General features: G+C 50.1%; 1 protein-coding gene across 5 annotated transcripts in view; it reads right to left on the bottom strand.

Annotated features, from left to right (window-relative positions):
* Nucleotides 1-17,051, bottom strand: part of Kcnj15 (potassium inwardly rectifying channel subfamily J member 15) — a 45,040-nt gene that overhangs the window by 9,532 nt on the left and 18,457 nt on the right. For 3 of the 5 annotated variants that reach the window (XM_021656574.2, XM_021656575.2, XM_021656576.2), the window contains one exon: nucleotides 927-1,012. The exons of 1 other annotated variant lie outside the window; for it this stretch is intronic. In XM_021656574.2, the coding sequence (XP_021512249.1) occupies nucleotides 927-996 (70 nt within the window). In that variant the 5' untranslated portion in view covers nucleotides 997-1,012. Of the gene's footprint in view, nucleotides 1-926; nucleotides 1,013-1,117; nucleotides 1,251-17,051 lie in introns of those variants that run through there. One more of the 5 variants, XM_060370807.1, reaches the window with a different exon arrangement.

The following is a 17,051-nucleotide window of genomic DNA, read 5'->3' as shown; positions in this document are numbered from 1 at the left end:
AATCTTTCCAGCAGAGGGGCAATGTGTCAGTAAAAGTTTTAGACTGAGCGCAGGCCAATCCCTTCACGGAAACGACAGGGTCCTGACGATGGCCAGCACCTGCTCAGGAGGAAAACGGAGCCACTGGGCACTTAACCTTCCTGTTTCACTGTGAATGCCCCTTGATATTACTTGTTTTTCTTGGAAGGTCACTTTTTTTGTTTGTTTGTTTTCATTGTAAAGAAAGGCCGTAAGTTACTCAGAGCTTTACCGTCTTCACGCCGCCTTCACTCCTCCTGCGATCTATTACTCAGAAGCCCAGGCCATGGCAGGGAGCACGGCCTGCCGTCTTGTGCTGACCACATTTCTTAGCCCACAATGAGGAAGAAAGCCATGCCATGGAAGCTTGGAGAGCCTAAGCTGAACTCGGAGACAAGCTGGTCACAGGAGCACTGCCAAGGACAAACTCAGCTTACGTGCAAGTGATTGGACATACTTAAGGGGAAAGAGAGGAAAGAGAACACACAGGCCTCTCAACCCGCTGAAACCAAAGCAAGGGCTTAAGCCCTTCAGGACAAGTGAAACCTGAGTCTTGTATGCAGAGGGCAGCTTCCTGAGCTTCTGGGGCTGCTGCCTGTTCCCTGGGGCTGCGGGGCTGTGCTCTCCCTTGATCTTGACCTGGCTTGGGTGGAGCTGTGCACCTTCCTGCTTCTGGTAAGCGCTTGCACCTGGCTCTGGGGTCAGAGCACCAGCAGTGTGCCTCCTGGCAGTGAGGGCTTGGGATCTGTGGCCCTCTGCCCTCTGAGGACACGGGTCTCAGGACAGCCCATTAGTGCCTTCCTCCCTCTGAGGACACGGGCCTCAGGACAGCCCATGGCGGTAGTCTTCCGCCCCGCCCCCAGCCCAGCACCCTCTGCCCTCAGCACCCGTACCACCTGGTCACTCACTCTGCAGGTCAGGAATCTTCCGCAGGGCAAGTGGCACGTCCTCGCCTCCCTTCACCCACCTGGCTACCATGGGGCTCTGCTATGGCCTGAAAGAAAGAGGGAAGGACATGTGCTGTTCACAGGTGGATCGAAGAGCACCCAGCAAAACTGGTCCCCGAGGACTTCTTCAAGGCAGTAGGTGGGGCAGCTACCTCTGAATCCTTGGCCATCTGGCAAGGTGCCCAGGACAGGCCAAATGACCAACCGATTTAAGAATGAGACCGTTGCTATCACCACAGCTCCCGCTAGGAACGCGGCCCTTGGAGGGAGCTCGTTGGCAAAGGGCTCTGGAGAGAAGGGTCAGCCCACCCCCACGGAGGCCACCGCGATCTGAGCAGGAGGCAGGAAGGGGAAGCGCAGAGGAAGTAAACAGCCCAGGCTGGAGGGGAAGAGTCCGGAATAGTCCCACTGCCTGGGGAAACGCGGAGCTACTGTTGAGTCACAGAGACCTAGGTGAAAAGGGCCATCAGCACCACCATCTCAAAAATGGGCAGAGACTGCAGAAGCAGAGACTGAAGCCAAAGGCTCAGCTGGGGTGCGGGAGTAAGGCAGGGTGCAGAGACTCAGGGTTCACCAATCTTCCTCCCCACACACAGCACCCCGTCCTCCACTCCCAGTGGCCTGGTCTAAATCCAAGATGCTTTCCCGTTCTTTCTGAAACACTGTGTGTGTGTGATTTATCAAGCAGTCATCAATCACCTATCACCTTCCTACCCTTTGCCCCCTATCTTCATCTCTGCGTCGTCTCTATAGCTTCTACCAAATACCCAGTAATCTGCTGTTTATCTGCATGCATCATCTGCCTCTACCCGTGTCCCTCCGATGTCCACCCGCCCATGGATTCTTCTGTTGACCTTGACCCCTTCCTGTCAGTCCCCTCAGTTCACGTGCTGCCTGCTGCTGGTCAGTCCTGTGTCTACAGCATTTACTGGTTTGTATTGACACAGTCCCTCCCTCCAGCTCCCTGTCCCGCCCGCTCACCAGGTGTCAGTGTGCCCAGTGCGTGGCTGGAGGACAGAGGGCCCTATGCTCATTGCTCTGAGACCAGCAACCTGCCTTGCACACATCAGCTCAGCTGTTTGCTTCATTGGATTTTGCATGTCACAGTATACTCCTCATTTACTCTAGTTGGTCTCCAGAGCCCTTTCAAGAAGCACACTTCGTGGGGGCTGGGGAGACGGCTTAGTGGATAAGAGTGGCTGCTGCTACTGCAGAGACCCAAGTTCAGTCCCCAGTACCCACGAGCAGATCAGAGCCATCTGTAACTCCAGTTCTGGGGGCTTGGGTCCCCTCTTCTGGCCTCCATGGCACTGCATACATAATGATACACAGATAAACTCACACATACACACTAAAAAAACCCACACCATTTGAAAAAGAACTGTGCTTTTTGCGCTGTTACATGTCTTTATGTTTTTGTCTTTGGTTTTGTTTTTTTCCTCAGTGGCTCTGCAATCCACATGGCTTATCTTCTAGAATATTGAGAGACACCGTAATTTTCCATACGCTAACTATGAGTGGGCTGAGAAAAGGGCATTGTCCCAGATAAACAACATTCCATTAAACCCATACATAGCGTTAGCCTCTAGGAATAACATCCAGTTTCCCAGGTTTTTTATGCTGTCAATGCTTACTGGCTTAGATTAAAATTCTCAGAACTGTGATACCATCACTGAGGTCCTGTAAACTATCAAATAGAGAGCTCAGGATTGCCCTTCCCTACTCCTAGCCAAGAGCGACACAGGGCATCAATTCATTTAGCGTTTTTTCTGCTGTATACCATTTGTTTTCTGAGGATACAGGAAAGGAAAGTCTGCTTGGGAATGAACCTGAACAGCAGGCACAAGGCAGAGGGAACTTGGCTGTGGAGAGCAGGGAGCGCTGGGAACCAGGTGGGGACTGAAGAGAAAGCAGCCACCCTGTCTTCAGAGAAGGAAAATCAAACTGAGAGGTGCGGCTGGAGGATCTGGGCCAAGCAGCAGAGCAACCTGGGCTATTCTCTGCTGAAGGAAACACTGATGAGTGACTAGAGAACTGCGGGCCTGTTAGCAGACCTTGAGGGGATAGCAGGCAGGAACAGAGCTGGGAGCATCCAATGCAGAGAAGATGGAGCTGGATTACAGCAGCCAAGTGAGAAAATCCGGGTAAGGATCCGGCTCAGAGGGGTGCGGGTGGGGTCCTCACAGCTTGGCAGCCAGGCCTCAGCCGTGGGCTTTCCACACAGGACCCTCACTGTGCGCCACTGCAGGGTGAGCACGGCCGTTTGTCCCCGCAGGAGGACTCCTGGGCACGGAGAGGTCTAGCGAAGTGGCCGTTCAAGCTCCCTCGTGCACTGCCCTGCTTGAGCCACAGGATTTGCAGACAGGGTGCTCTGGACGTGAAGCCGGACAATGTGGGTGGCTAGTGGGGTCCAACGTGACCCTGCTGCTCCGGGGCACACACTGTTCACACCATGCTGTGATGGAGGGGACCCCATGTGACACTGTTGGGGAGGGCACGTGCCGTTTGCACCGAGCCGTGGTGCGCTGCCTTCCCCCATTCGGGATGAGCCTTCTTCGCCCTACTTCCTCTTGGCATCCTAGGAACACCACTGCCCGGGTGTTGAATGCACCTGCGTGTTAGTTCACACCTGTCCGACTCCCCCACCCTTGTACATGAAATTCCACCTGCCCAGAGCCAGGGACAAGGCTTTTCAAATCAGAAATACATAGAGATTCTAGTCAAAACCGTGACATACTATTTATTTTGGATTTTTTATTTGTACGTAGTATAGGTTATAGAGTGTATGTATATTATATATTATCAAATATATACCATATACACAAATGTTATACAATTTATATTAAGCATGTATTATATGCTTATATATATATTTGTGCAGTACAAATGACTCCAGCTAAGAGTAATTTACACTAATTGTATAAATGTTATTTATATTTTGTAGTAAATATGTATTTTAATATAATATAAATAATTCTAGCAAACAGTAAGTACAGAGATATTTTTAACTCTCACAACAAAATTCACCCATCATTGTTGCTAGCCCACTCCTCTTTACCCAATACCTATTTTTCTAATTCTCAAAAATAGGATCTTCTACCTGCCACAGATACTTTCTTAAGAAAAATAGATTCATTTAGAAATCACTTTCTCCCTCCTGGTTAGCATAGCTTTGGGATTTGCTAAAAGCTTGAAATTATCTTTTTATTGAATTTTGTAGGTTTTCTGTGTTTTCATCCTGGGAAAAGGTCGTGCTGTGTCCCATGGCAGACAGACAAGGTGGGCGTACAGCAGAAGAAAGGAAACACAGCTTTCCCTTTCCAGGAATGTCCTGCTTTTCACCAGGTCTCTAGCGTCCTCATTCCACCTTCTCTCAAAGGGATGGGAGTGCCAAGGAAGAAACCCGAGTTAGTTCACACCTTGCTTTTCTGGGCTAGCAACGTACAAAGGGTCCGACTTACAGTCTGACAAGATGCAGCCTCTTGTTGATATGAAAAGTTGCTGGAAAAGCTTTCTTAGGCACCAGCTATTTCTGACACACTGGGTTTTTTTTGATGACCTACAAGCCCAAAGATTACCTAGATTAAATTTCATGTTAAGTAGACATGGGATTAAATATTAAGTAGGAAAAAGTGCTTAACAAGAATTTGTTCAGGGTTCACTGAGCTCAGAGGATTTCAGGGTAATTGAAAATAAAGCCAGCCATGCTTGCTGTCCTTTGGACCCTGTGACGGGCCACACAGACACACTCTAGGAGACCTTTGCTACAGCCTTGTACCAAAGTTTTCTCTCCTCTTCAAAGGCATCTACCATTCTCTTCAAAGTCTGGCTAAGTTCTAAACCTCATTCTTAACTTTGCCAACACAGGCTAGGACGCCAGTGGCTTTGCCGTGCACAGCTGGTCCACAGCTGGTCCACAGCGGGTTTCCTGAGTCAGTGGTCTATGCAGGTAGAGCTGTGTTAGGCTTTGGTACTGTGTGTGCTGTCGATTCCAGTTGTTCCAGCATTGTTCTGCTGGATCTGTATCAGATCCTTACCTAGGCCTGACCCTTTGGGCTGGGAGCGTTTCTGCTTCCTGTGTTGGGAGGTCACGTGACTGTTCCGCACAATGAACTGTGAGTGGCTCACCACAGCGGAGCAGAGGCGCTGGGCTCATGCAGCCCCTGGGCTGCTCTTCAGCTGCTTTGCTCTTTATTCTGGGTGAGGGAGAAGAGGAAGAAGATGCCCAGAGCTGGACCACAGCAGAGCAACTGTATGGCCTCGGGAAGGGGCTGCTTCTTACTGAGTTATTTCAAAGTCAGCACTTAGGTGCCAGGCACAGAGTCCAGTGCATAGATGGACCATCCCTCCAGCCTCCCTTTGGCTTGGTGATCTGTGATATCACAGACATACTAAGTGTCCTGGGCCCTTATCTCTATACCACTGACAGCTTTGGTTTCAGAAGGGGGACATTCCAAAGGAACACCAATTTTTATTCCATCCTAGAGAAGGATTACCAGCTGAAGAAAACAATCTATTTTCTAAATGAGGAGCTTAAGATGGGAGAGTTAAATAATGTATGCAGATATGTAAACCCAGTTAGAAGATGTTGGCCAGAGAACCAGGTCTTCCAGCCCCTGCTGTTGGCCTCTGCCAGCCCCTGGCCCTGGCATCCTAGTGACAGCATCATCATGCCAACATGGCGACAGCTCTCCTCTCTCGGCGGCTGGGGTGAAACTCACTGCTGGACTGCACCCGTGGGTCAATAGCTGCCTCCCATGCATCGCTTACCCCTGCCAGGCCTATGTAGGCCCATGCCTCACCCTCACGTGGACTCTTAACTAGATACTAGTGTAATTCCTGTATTCCAGGTGATGAAGACTATAAGCATGTGTCTGTGAAGGGTCTGGAAGAAGGGTCTGGCTTGTGTGGAGCCAGAGTGTCCAAAGATAGAAATAAAATGGAGCTAATGGCCAGACAAAGTTATGTTATAGAGATGCAGGTTTATCCAGAGCAGTGCAGGAGGGAGGGGGAGAAGGGAGCGAGCAGAAAGAGAAGAGAGAGGAGAGAAGAGACACAGAAAGAGAGAAGAGCAGAAGAGAGAGAAGCCCTGAGGAACCAAAGGTGTAGATTACAGACTGAAGGGAGATCATACACTCTGGGAGAGGGGAAGCCCTGCCGCTGGGTAGAGGGCAGGGTTGCCAGCCACGCCCCCAGCAGGTAGGACCAAGGGATGTGAAAGCAAACAGAAAGGTCTAAGCGCCCAGGCGGTGCCAGTGCGCATCTTGAGGTCACACTTGGAGGACAGGGTGTACACACTCCTCACAGGGAATAGGGAAAAGAACACATGGCTAGGAATAGCAGGAAGCTGACAGGGTTCACCGCGCCACATGTGACTCTCCAGAAGGTACAGTTGTCCTGGGCATGTTCCCAGAGAACAGAGGCTCAAGTGGGCTCTCTTAGCAAATAAGCAACAAGAGGGACAGAGCCTGAGAGGGTTGGTGAGGGCACACTCAACTGAGAAGGACTCCCAGTCCCTTCCATGTGCAGGCACCAAGATGACTAAGAACTCCAGAGGCCTGTCCTGCACATGGCATGCTGGGCCAGAGGTGCCATTTGGTCAGGTGTGGCGCAGGCAGGGCAGCATTCAGGCCTTAGGAGGTGTTTTGCTGGGTAAGGCCGGGCTAATGCGAGCCCTGACGTCAAGAAAGCTATAGAATCATGTAGAGAAGGCTCACCTCCACGCCCTTCCCGGCTCTGCCACTGTGGGGCTAAGCAATCTCTCCTGTGCCACAAGGAGTGTGCTTGGGAGTCACCCACGCCACACCCAGGCAGAAGCGTCCAGCGCAGATCTGGCCTCCGGAAGCACCTTGGGGAATGCCGGTCTTGTCTACACCGAGCAGATAGGAAAGAGCATCCAAGAGTGCACGTGATTTGCTGAAGATCCTCACCCAGCAACTAACGGCTGAGGGCTGGAGCACGCTTGTGCTTCCCGAGCATTCCCGTGAGCAGATGTCGCTCTGACATGTCTTGAGGTGAGCTATCCACCTCGCCAGAGCTTGGAGAGAAGGCTCTCCTCAGCTGCAGCCTCAGCCTCCCATGGAGAGCTCATTGGAAGCGCAGGGTCGCGGGTCCCACCCCGAGCTAGAAAGCCCAGACGTTTGGAGATCTTTCCAAGACCTGAGTCTTAAGAGAAACTCGGTTTCCCCCCAAAATTGCAAGGGTGGCTGGGTGACTCGGAGAGGTTTATCCTTTACCCATGTCACACACAGGGAAAACAGCCCATGCTCCACCAATGACTAATCCCCGTGTCCCTGTCAGGAAACCATTTGCCTCTGTGTTCAAATGTTTAGCCTTCTCATGTCTCTGTTCTACTATTATTCTTTTAAATTCCATAAGTACTAAAAATAAAACTCCATTTCCACCCTTAACTGTGGTTTGCATAGTTTCAGCCTTATTCCTCAATGCAGGTTACTCCTAACTTTTTTCATTCCACAGACCATCAACCTTTTCTCTCCGCAGCAAGGACAAGTCTAAACGGATGCCAGGCTCAGCAGAGACTCATTTTCCATTTTCCATGGCAGGAAGCTGAGCAGTAGTGTAAGTCAGAGCTGTCATTTGCAAAGACAGTTTAATTTCAGGCTCTTTATTTGCAGGAGAGCTCGCTAACCCAAACAAAACATTATACATCTGTCTGCTGTTACGAGTGACATTCTTCCCTAATAACTTTCTTATAGACCGAGAGCGCGCCGCGGCTCAGGACAAGTGGAAATTTCCTTTGGTTTCCCGCCCTCGATCTCGCTTGCTCCAACATGTGAAGAACGTGGGTAATAAGCGTGTTCTCCCTTTAATCCCAGCATGGCTTGGACATGCATTGTTGTGAGGTGAAACAGGAGGATTTATGTCTGGGGAGGAAGAGGGGAGGCAATGGCGTTGTGCTCACTTCCCCAGACACTCCACGAAAAGTGTTCACCTTCGGGGACTGTGTTTCTCCGAAATCCTCACTCGGCCTCACTCACAGCAGTGTCCAGATCAGGTCAGACACAGAGAAGATGGATTCCCACCATTCTGTTCCGTGAGACAAGAAGAGAGGCAGAGCCTTGGGGGGTGTCTGGCTGGTGTGGAGGAAGGCAGAGAGGAAGACTGCCTTTTCACACAGCCCTGTAGGCGAACGACTGTTTTATATCATGTGCTTTACTTTGTGAAACTGCAAACTGGGTGCAGCCAGACCCACTTGCTGGAATGAAGCCAGCAAGTGAGACACAGGCAAGGGGTGACTTTCCTGTCTTCCTATGACTCAGGAAGGTGCTTGAGAGGGAGGCACTGTCTTCTTACTGTTTGTCCTTCTATAATTTATAACACTTCAAATTGATTTCCCCTCAATAAACCTCCCTCGTGAACCTTTTACTACCCAAATACATCTATTTTACTTTGAGGTGATAAAGACATAGAGACACAAGAAGCACCCTGTAAATGCCGTGTCTTGTTCTTCTGGCCTTATAATACTTTTTCTTTAAAAAAAAAAAAAGGAATTGTGATGTGAGTGATTACATGGTGACGGATGGATTTCGGCGTGATTCACCTGCCACTGGGGCTAGTTTCCTCCCCTTGTTGATCTTCCTGCTTGTTATTATCCTAGTGGGAATCGTACACCAGACAAAGGAAATGGCTGACTCTTGCTTGGTTTGGAACCAAGCTATTTAACAGCGGGACCCGTGTCAAACTGTTTCACAATCCCGCCTCTCTCGTGGTCCATGCTTTGACCACATGTCTGTGATATGGAAACTGGAGCTCTTTGGTCTCAGGGAGACAGTTCACACCCACAGCCTAACGTGAGGGACCATGTACTTCAAGAACCAGGCCTTGTCCGCGTTGTTTGCTTCTTGAGTGGTCACGTGTCATCTCTGAGTGACAGGGGTGTTTTCTAATTTCAAAATGCCTTCAAGTTCAATCAAAACCTTGGCCCTCTGGCAGTTAACTAGCCTCCGTCAGTAAATAGGGAGACACAAACCACGGAGCCGTCTGTTCTCGATTAGCTGGGGTGGTTGGCTCAGCTTTGATCATGTTAGGGTTCCAGATATGATACAAGATGCTCAGTCAAATTTGAATTTCAGATGGATAGCAAATATTTTTATTACAACTGGCAAAAGTGAATAATTTATTATTATATTATTATCATACATATCCTAAAAATGATTCACTCTTGATCTAAAATGCATATATATGTGTCTCTACATACATGCTGTGTATAGAAAGGTAGATAGCACGGTGGCCTCTTATCTTTACTTGTTATATCTGGTCTCTTTCTGGAAGAACAGATCCATAATTGAGTAGTCTGGAAGGTCAGAACACAAAAAGACAAGGTTTTAGACACAGACAGCGTTCTTAGAGCAGTATGCTGGTACCAGGAAGTCTGGAAACAAACGCAGGCATTGTGGCGCTGTGGGGACGGGGTGCAGCCTCTTCCTGCACGGTTCTAAGAAACAGCCTGTAAGCTGGTGATCAAGACTTCTCCTTTGTTTCTTTGGGGGACTGCACGCATGTACCGCCATGCCAGGTTTGCAAAGTGCTAGGGATTGAACCCGACACTTAGTGCATGCTGTGTTAGCACTCTGCCAACTGAGCCACATTCCCTGGTCATTTCCAACAGATTCTGAACCACTTTTTTGTTCTGTGGTCTCTTTTGGTGATCTAGATAGACCCATGAATGCCTTCTTGGAATATAATATTCAGGCAGATAAAGGCAACCCACAGAGATTTCGGAAACACATTGCAGTTAAACACACGCCTTATGATTCCGGAAAAGAAGCACTGAGCTTCTTTCCACTCATGGTGTAAAGGCTCTTGCTCTCAAGTGCAGGGGTCAGTGTGTATGTCAGGGTCTCTGGGAAGCCAGCACAGTGGTGGTGAGCTGCCCCGGGCTGTTGCTGTGACAGCGTCACGGCTAACACAGCCATGGTTTGCTGTACTCATTGAGAGTGAAGAGACAGAAATCTAGTGGGAAGTTGTTGAAAACGAACAGTTCTTCCTTTTCTCGTCTGAGATACTCTCAGTTCTCCAGGCACGATGGAGCTGATTTCAACTAACTTACACATCCTAAGTGCAATATTCTGACAGTGTCAACCAGGCGGCCCATCCCAGCCTTCTTGATTTACTTTCCCCAAAGGCGCAATCAGGCATCCAATAATTATTTGTTTTATAAATACAGCATGATTCCTTAATAATTTAATTTACGCTTAAGGAGTTGTCAAGCTGGCTCAGTGAGTGAAGCCACTTGCTGCCGAGCGTGACAATCTGAGTGTGGTCCCTGGGACCCTCGTGGTAGGAGAGAACCAGCTCCTGCAAGCTGTCCTCTGACCTCCACACATGTGCCACAGCACTCATACACGCACTCACACACACACAGGCACACACACACACAAACACAAACACATGTAACAAAAAAAAAAAAACCTTTTAAAATAAATAAATAAAACACAACAAATCCCCCTTCCAACATGATGACACGCACTGAGATGGGCCTGGACATGATGTCAGTGTTCACTCAGTGGGATGAGACCCAAGGAGGCAGCACAGCACCCTCTGGTCTAGAAGTCGTGGCACCCTTCCTTCTGGTGTGGGAATAAAGGAGGAGGTAACAGGAAGCAGCTGAGATACGGAAGCCATTGTTGATCTTCACAGTGTTACACGGTATTTCTAAGAACTAGGGAGCGAGCTTTAGTTAACCACCATAGGATCCCAAGCACGTTTAGATTACCACGGCTGCCACCGAACCCTACCAGGAATGAGAAGGCAAATTCTTCCACCCGTGCACAGGGCACTGCCCTCCACTCACCTTCCAGCGGCTCCCGCTGTGACAGGGCAGGCCTAAGCGCCTCTGCAAGGCGCTGCTCAGCCCTAGCTCAAGCTCGCTCTTCAGCTTTGCTCTCTCTAGGATGGAGCCTGAATCCAGCTTTGTATTTGCCTCTTCCAAAATAGCTCAGGGCCCTCGGGCTCTGTGTCTGGGAATGCTTGATTCTTTCCTGAAGGGTCTCCTCCCTTCTGTTCTCTCTCTCTCTCTCTCTCTCTCTGTCTCTCTCTCTCTCTCTCTCTGTCTCTCTCTCTCTCTCTCTCGCACACACACCCCCCGCTTCAGGCTGAGCATCACACTCTTGGTACTGAAAGACGTGTCGGCATGCCCTCAGAGGCACTGCTGTGTGGAGGGCAGATGACTCTATTCCTGACACTAGCTGTGCAACCCTGGGTAGATTCTTAATCCCTCGAGACTTGGTGTCCTCAGTACAGGATGGAGCTAGTGATAATTCCTGCACTCCGGAGACTGTGAGACGTTAAAACCCATTTTCCCTACTCAGTATGACACGGATGTTGACCTTTACTTTCACGGACTCACAGCAAACGCAATGCACAGAAGACCCTGGCAAAAGAAGACCACTCATCACAGAGGGAGGGCAGGAGCTCTGCTCTGAGTCCACAAAGCTCTCATAAGCCGCAAGAACCATCATCTACAGCTTCTACACTGATCAAAACACACGGAGTGCTGAACAGACACTCTGTTCTTCAGTATTTGCTCCTCTAAACCTACTGTGAGCCGAATGCCCTGTGAAGCCCAGCAGCTTAGAATGGAAGAGGGAAGTGAGGCCTTGTGTGAGATGAGACATCAATTCAAAGACATGTGGGTAAGCTGGGGAGGGGATCTCGGTCAGAAGACAGAGCATGGCGTGTGGCATGTGCTATCCTGGGGTCCGTGGAAGCTTTCCCCACTTCAAGTCCACTGAGAGCCGCGTGTCTGCAGCCCAGCCCCTGGTAAACGGAGAGTCTCCCAGCAAGGAAGGCAGGTACCAAGGAGGCAGAGGAGCCAGGTGACAGCAGGGAGACGTGGGGCCTGTGGGTTCTCTGGGAACTCTCGCATCTTCACCTCAGGAGAATGAGCAACTCCTCGGGTTTTATTCAAAACAAGATTTAACTTGCCTGCTAGGTGATTACTTTTGACGCCATGGAGAAGGATTTGGCAAATCTAGATGCTGGCGTCCCATTTAATTTGCACTTTCAGAAATCCATGCTGAAAGGACTGAAGTGTAGCCGGTGCAGCTGCAGAGAGAGGTGAGCGCCTGGTGCTGTGGGTTCCCTGGAGAGTCCAAAGGTAGCTGGGGCAGAGCTGTGAGGCACAGGGAGGGGAGCATGGGATGAGGGAAAGGAGGCCTCAGACAGGCGGAAGTAGGGTCTCCTTGACATTCGGTGGCCTCAGACTCACGAGGTGGCTCAGGCTAGCCATAACTCTCCTTGCCTCTGTAGCCCTAGAGCTGGGGCAGGTGTGTGTCACTGCATCACTGTGTCTTTTCAAATGTGTCTTTTCAAAAGCAATCAGTAGGGCTGGATACACTGCTCTTGCTCTGTGTCTCTGCTCTCTCCTCTCGCTCCTCTTTCTCTTTCTCTGTCTCTCCAGGTAAACTTAAAGCGAGATTGCTTTAAAATGCTGATAGCACTCGTTTCTTCAAAGGAAACACAATTAGAAAGAGATTTCCAGCCAGACTTTCCATTTTATGCTGTTAATCTGAAAATTCAATTTCCCCGGTGTGGCTCGTTCTGGGCTATCCAGACATCACTGTAAACCAGATGTACTTACAGGGTCCAGCTGAGGAACTTTCCACACCTAGCCGTAGCCAAATCTGTGGAGTCACTTACTCTCAGACACGTTCCAATTGCTCAACTCCAGAAGCCGAAATGCAGAGAGCAAGGGAGGCTATTATTTTATGTCAGCTTACGGCTTCTTCTAACTGGCTGTAGAGTTTGCACCTGGCTCAGAGGGCTTCGGATGAAGCGGATCCCTGCTGGCTGCCTTTCCTCTGGCAGGGCCAGCTCCTCCAGGTCCTTTGTGCCTCTCGCAGACTCCAAGTCACTCCTCTCAGGCAGCTGAAGAGCCCCCTCTATTCCAGGCAGGCTTTCTCCCGCTCTTCTTCTTTACCTTTTGCTCGGCAGCAGCACGTGACAACTCTACCCTGCGACTGTAAAACTCTGCTCTGGACTGCTTCTTTTACATTAGAAGTGGCTTCTGGAGCGATGCGTGTTCAGTTCATCTTTCTTATAGATGTATGTGTGCATTACGTGTGGGGTGTGTGTGCATAGGTCAGAGGTTGGTGCTGTGTAACCTTCCTCAGTCACCATCATCTTCCTTTTGACACGGAGTCTCACTGATCATGCTGATTCAGCTCTCTGGGCTGCTTGCAGCCCCTGATCCTCCTGTCTCCCCCTCCCAGCACCAGGATCACAGCCCAGCTTGTTTTTATGGGGTTCTGAGGGTCAAATTCAGGTCCTTGTGGTTGTGGGGCAAGAACGTTATAGACTGAGCCCTCTCCCCAGCCATGAATCCATTTTCAAGTCACTAATGCTAAAAGGAATACGAGAGACTTAACATTTAAGAGAGAGGACCAGTTAGGCAGAGCTGGTCCTGTTTGAGTGAACCCAGGAACCCCTGGTTCTAACCAGACCTCACAGTTACAGAAACCACAGCCCATGTCCTAGCTCAGTGGGACCACGAGTGCACACCTCAGCACATGGAAACACATCAGAGGCTGGAATGATCGCAAAGGGAGGTCTAGATGGGTACATTACAGCACAAGCGCGTGCTTGAAAGGAAAGCCAGGTGCACATTCCTCAAGCCAATGGACATGGCTGCGCCCAGCTCAGCCTGAAGGGAAGCTCTGCATGGCTGCTCTGTGTCCCGTGTCTCAGGCACACACCTGCCAATCAGGGCGTCCAGAAAGCTGGGCTTCTACGTTCTGTTCTGCCCAGGAGTCTCCAGTGTGGAGACACGGTTTAGAGAGAAAGAACTCAGTAAGTCCAGTTCAGGCCCCCTTTATCTCTGAAAATACTCACGCGTCATGTATGGGGTTAAGTGGGCACACCTGTTAATAAGAAAGGAGCGTCTTCACATACCATGCACGGGTCCCAAAGTTTGGTTGGGAGAGATGAATGATCACAGATATTGGAATCATATGTGTACCTGTATTTAATATTGTTCTTTTGAGACAGGGTCTAGCTGGATAGCCTAGAATGGCCTAGAAGAGCCTGCCAGCGGCCTAGAGTACACGCATGTGTGCCCACAGCCTCTGCCTCCTGAACACTGGGGGAACAGCCATGAGCTACGAGGCCTAGGGAGTCCATTGCTTTAGAGACCAAAGATCAGTGCACTTCAAGGTATGCATGCATTTCCTGGGGATACTTCGCACAGAAATTCTTATTCAGACATTCTTGGGCTAAAGTCTGAGCATCTTCAGCTCCCAGTAAACCCCGTATGATGCCAAGTACGGCTGACGGGCCTCAGCTCACACTGCAAAGCAATGGGCCTAGGCCCCCTGACCCACAGCAGACAGGACGTGGAAGGAGCCGGCGTGGCTGACTCCCCATTTCTCCGGGGCTGGCAGTTATTAGTGTCACCCCAAGCTCACAAGAGAATGTCCTGTACACTTGGCACAGGGACACAAGGGTTAGGTCTGCCATCTGCCCTGGGGGAAGGGCCCTGGCGGAAATCTGCCTGGGCAGAAGGCTCTCTCTCTGAGGAAATGTTAGGGCTGAAAACATCGTCTGTACCTCACTAGCAGTGCTGCAAAAAGACCCTGTAGCCAGCACCTCCTTCCCAGCGCTGGCTGGAGACTGAGGTCCCGGTCACGCTGAGCTCATGCTGAGCCCGCTAGCTCACTGTAACTAGTCCTTGCTGCAGACTCATTGGATGAGAACCACACTGGGAGGGAGGGGCCGTGGGCCCTCTTCGTTCAAAATGAGAGAAGCATCACAGGTGCACACACACATGCATGCACACACACACCACCATTGACTGAATGGATCAAATCTGTGTGCGCATGTCTGTGTGTGTATGTGTGTGCATGTTTACGTGTGGGGGGGTGCATGTGCACTTGTGTGTAACTATCGATGAGCCAGAGCGCAGCATTGCTGTGCTTCCTCGGGTGCCGTGCACCTTGGTTTTTAAGACAAGATGTCTCATTGGTCTAGAGTTTGCAAACTACTAAGTGTGTTAGCCAGAGGTCCCCAGCTGTCCTCCTGTCTCCGTCTTCCAGGTGTGCTCTGGGGAATCAAGCTTGGGTCCTTGTGCTTCCAAGGTGAACACTTGAGCAGCTGAGCCCTCGCCCGAGACCTGCATATACGTTTTAGAATGCTGGGTGTGCTCTGCTGTGGAGCTGGTTTAATGGGAGATAATACGGGGTGGGGCATCGCCAAAATCAGGCCCACAGTTCATAGAAGCTGAGGCAAGCCAGCAGAATGCCACGCTCTAATCATGTGCTGTCCGAGAGAGCGGTGTTAAAACGGACAAAGACCAGGACTAGTGCAAGTGTTGGAGAACATTAAGAGTGCCAGTTGCATTGACTCTTAAATAACATCTAGTTGGCCAGTGTCTGCATTGCTGGGGTCTACCCTCAGCCCCGTTGCCAGACAAGGTCCTGCACTTTGGAGGTAGAGCTGGGAGTGGACTGTGGACAGGAACCTCAGCAGGGCTTAGTACTGGATCCGCACACCCTTGCCTCTGCCTGTGGGTCCTGTCTCTGCCAGACAAACAGACCATGAGATTATAAAAACAATCCCAGATGCCTGTCTTTGGGTCCTGAGAACGTCCAGTAAGGGAGAAGGGGGACTCCTGGGCCTTACTCAGAAAACCCGACAGGGTTCCACTCGGTGGCCTCCCAGTTCCCGGCCTTCTGAAGGGAACGGCTTCACTTTCTCTCCTCATCAGTCCTCTGTCCTTTCCACATTTTTATTCCTGTCTGTGGGGACCCCTAGACAGTTGCCAGCACCCGTGCACTTCTGCCTGCTTCAAGCTCTCCCTGGTTGTGTGCTGCTCTGGGAAACCCATCAGGCTCCTACTTGAGGCCCCTTTCTCAAGCCATCTTCCTTCTAGAATGTCCTACGTAGTGAGGTTCCAGTGGCTCTGCTACAGCCCCCAGCTGTCTAGATGAGGACACCCCATTAGTCAAAACTTCACCCCCGACCTTTTAGACAAGGGTGTGTAAAGGCCCCACCTGCCTGGCTTCCATTCTAGAAAACAGTTGTAGTAGATTCTTTAAGGGATCACGGCAAGGGAAAACCATATTCTTTAGGAGAGAAGCGAGCACCTCTGTCCTCAGCTCATGGTATGAGAAGATGCCAGGAGGGCCTTACTCGGGCGTGTGGGATCAGTGAACCGGGGGAGACTACAGCCCTCACCATGGTGTGGCCACACTTCCCTTCACACCCGCAGACTCACAGTCAGGCTTGGCATGTGGGGCACATCCAAGATTTGCCCTTGGGAACTTTCTACACTTCAGGGTTTAACACTTACATTTTAACAGTTACTCTCTATACTTAACATTTTAAGCCCTCTGCTAGTAGGATCTTAGTGCAAAAGCCATTAATTACTTTGTGTTTCTTTGATTACTACGATAGTGTTACAGTTAAGGTTCTTGTCTCAAGTTATCTTCCTTTAACATTGTTCTGCCAGCCACTGAGTTCACGTCAGAGACAGTCCCTGTTCCCTTACTAGGGAACCCACTTGGACACTGAGCTGCCATGAGCTACATCTGTGCAGGGGGTTCTAGGTTCTATCCTTGCATGGTCCTTGTTGGAGTATCAATCTGAGAAAAGACCCCACTGGCCAGATTTTTTTTTTGGTTCTGTTGCTCTCCTTGTGGAGCTCCTGTCTCCTCCAGGTCTTTCTATCTCCCCCTTCTTTCATAAGATTCCCTGCACTCTGCCCAAAGTTTGGCTATAAGTCTCAGCATCTGGTTTGATTCCCTGCTGGGTAGAGTCTTTCAGAGGTCCTCTGTGGTAGGTTCCTGTCCTGTTCCTTGTTTTCTCCCTCTTCTGATGTCCATCCCATTTGCCTTTCTGAGTGATGATTGATCATCTTACCCAGGGTCCTCCTTCTTGCTTAGCTTCTCTAGGTGAACAGATTTTAGTATGTTTATCCTATATTATATGTCTAATATCCACTCATAAGTGAGTATATACCATGTGTGTCTTTCTGCTTCTGGTTACCTCACTCAGGATGATCTTTTCTAGTTCCCACCATTTGCCTGCAAGTTTCATGATTTCCTTGTTTTTAATTGCTGAGTAGTATTC

This window comes from Meriones unguiculatus, chromosome 17 (genome assembly GCF_030254825.1).
Source record: "Meriones unguiculatus strain TT.TT164.6M chromosome 17, Bangor_MerUng_6.1, whole genome shotgun sequence".
NCBI classification, from domain to species: Eukaryota; Metazoa; Chordata; class Mammalia; order Rodentia; family Muridae; genus Meriones; species Meriones unguiculatus.
This window is presented reverse-complemented; position numbering and strand designations above follow the sequence as displayed.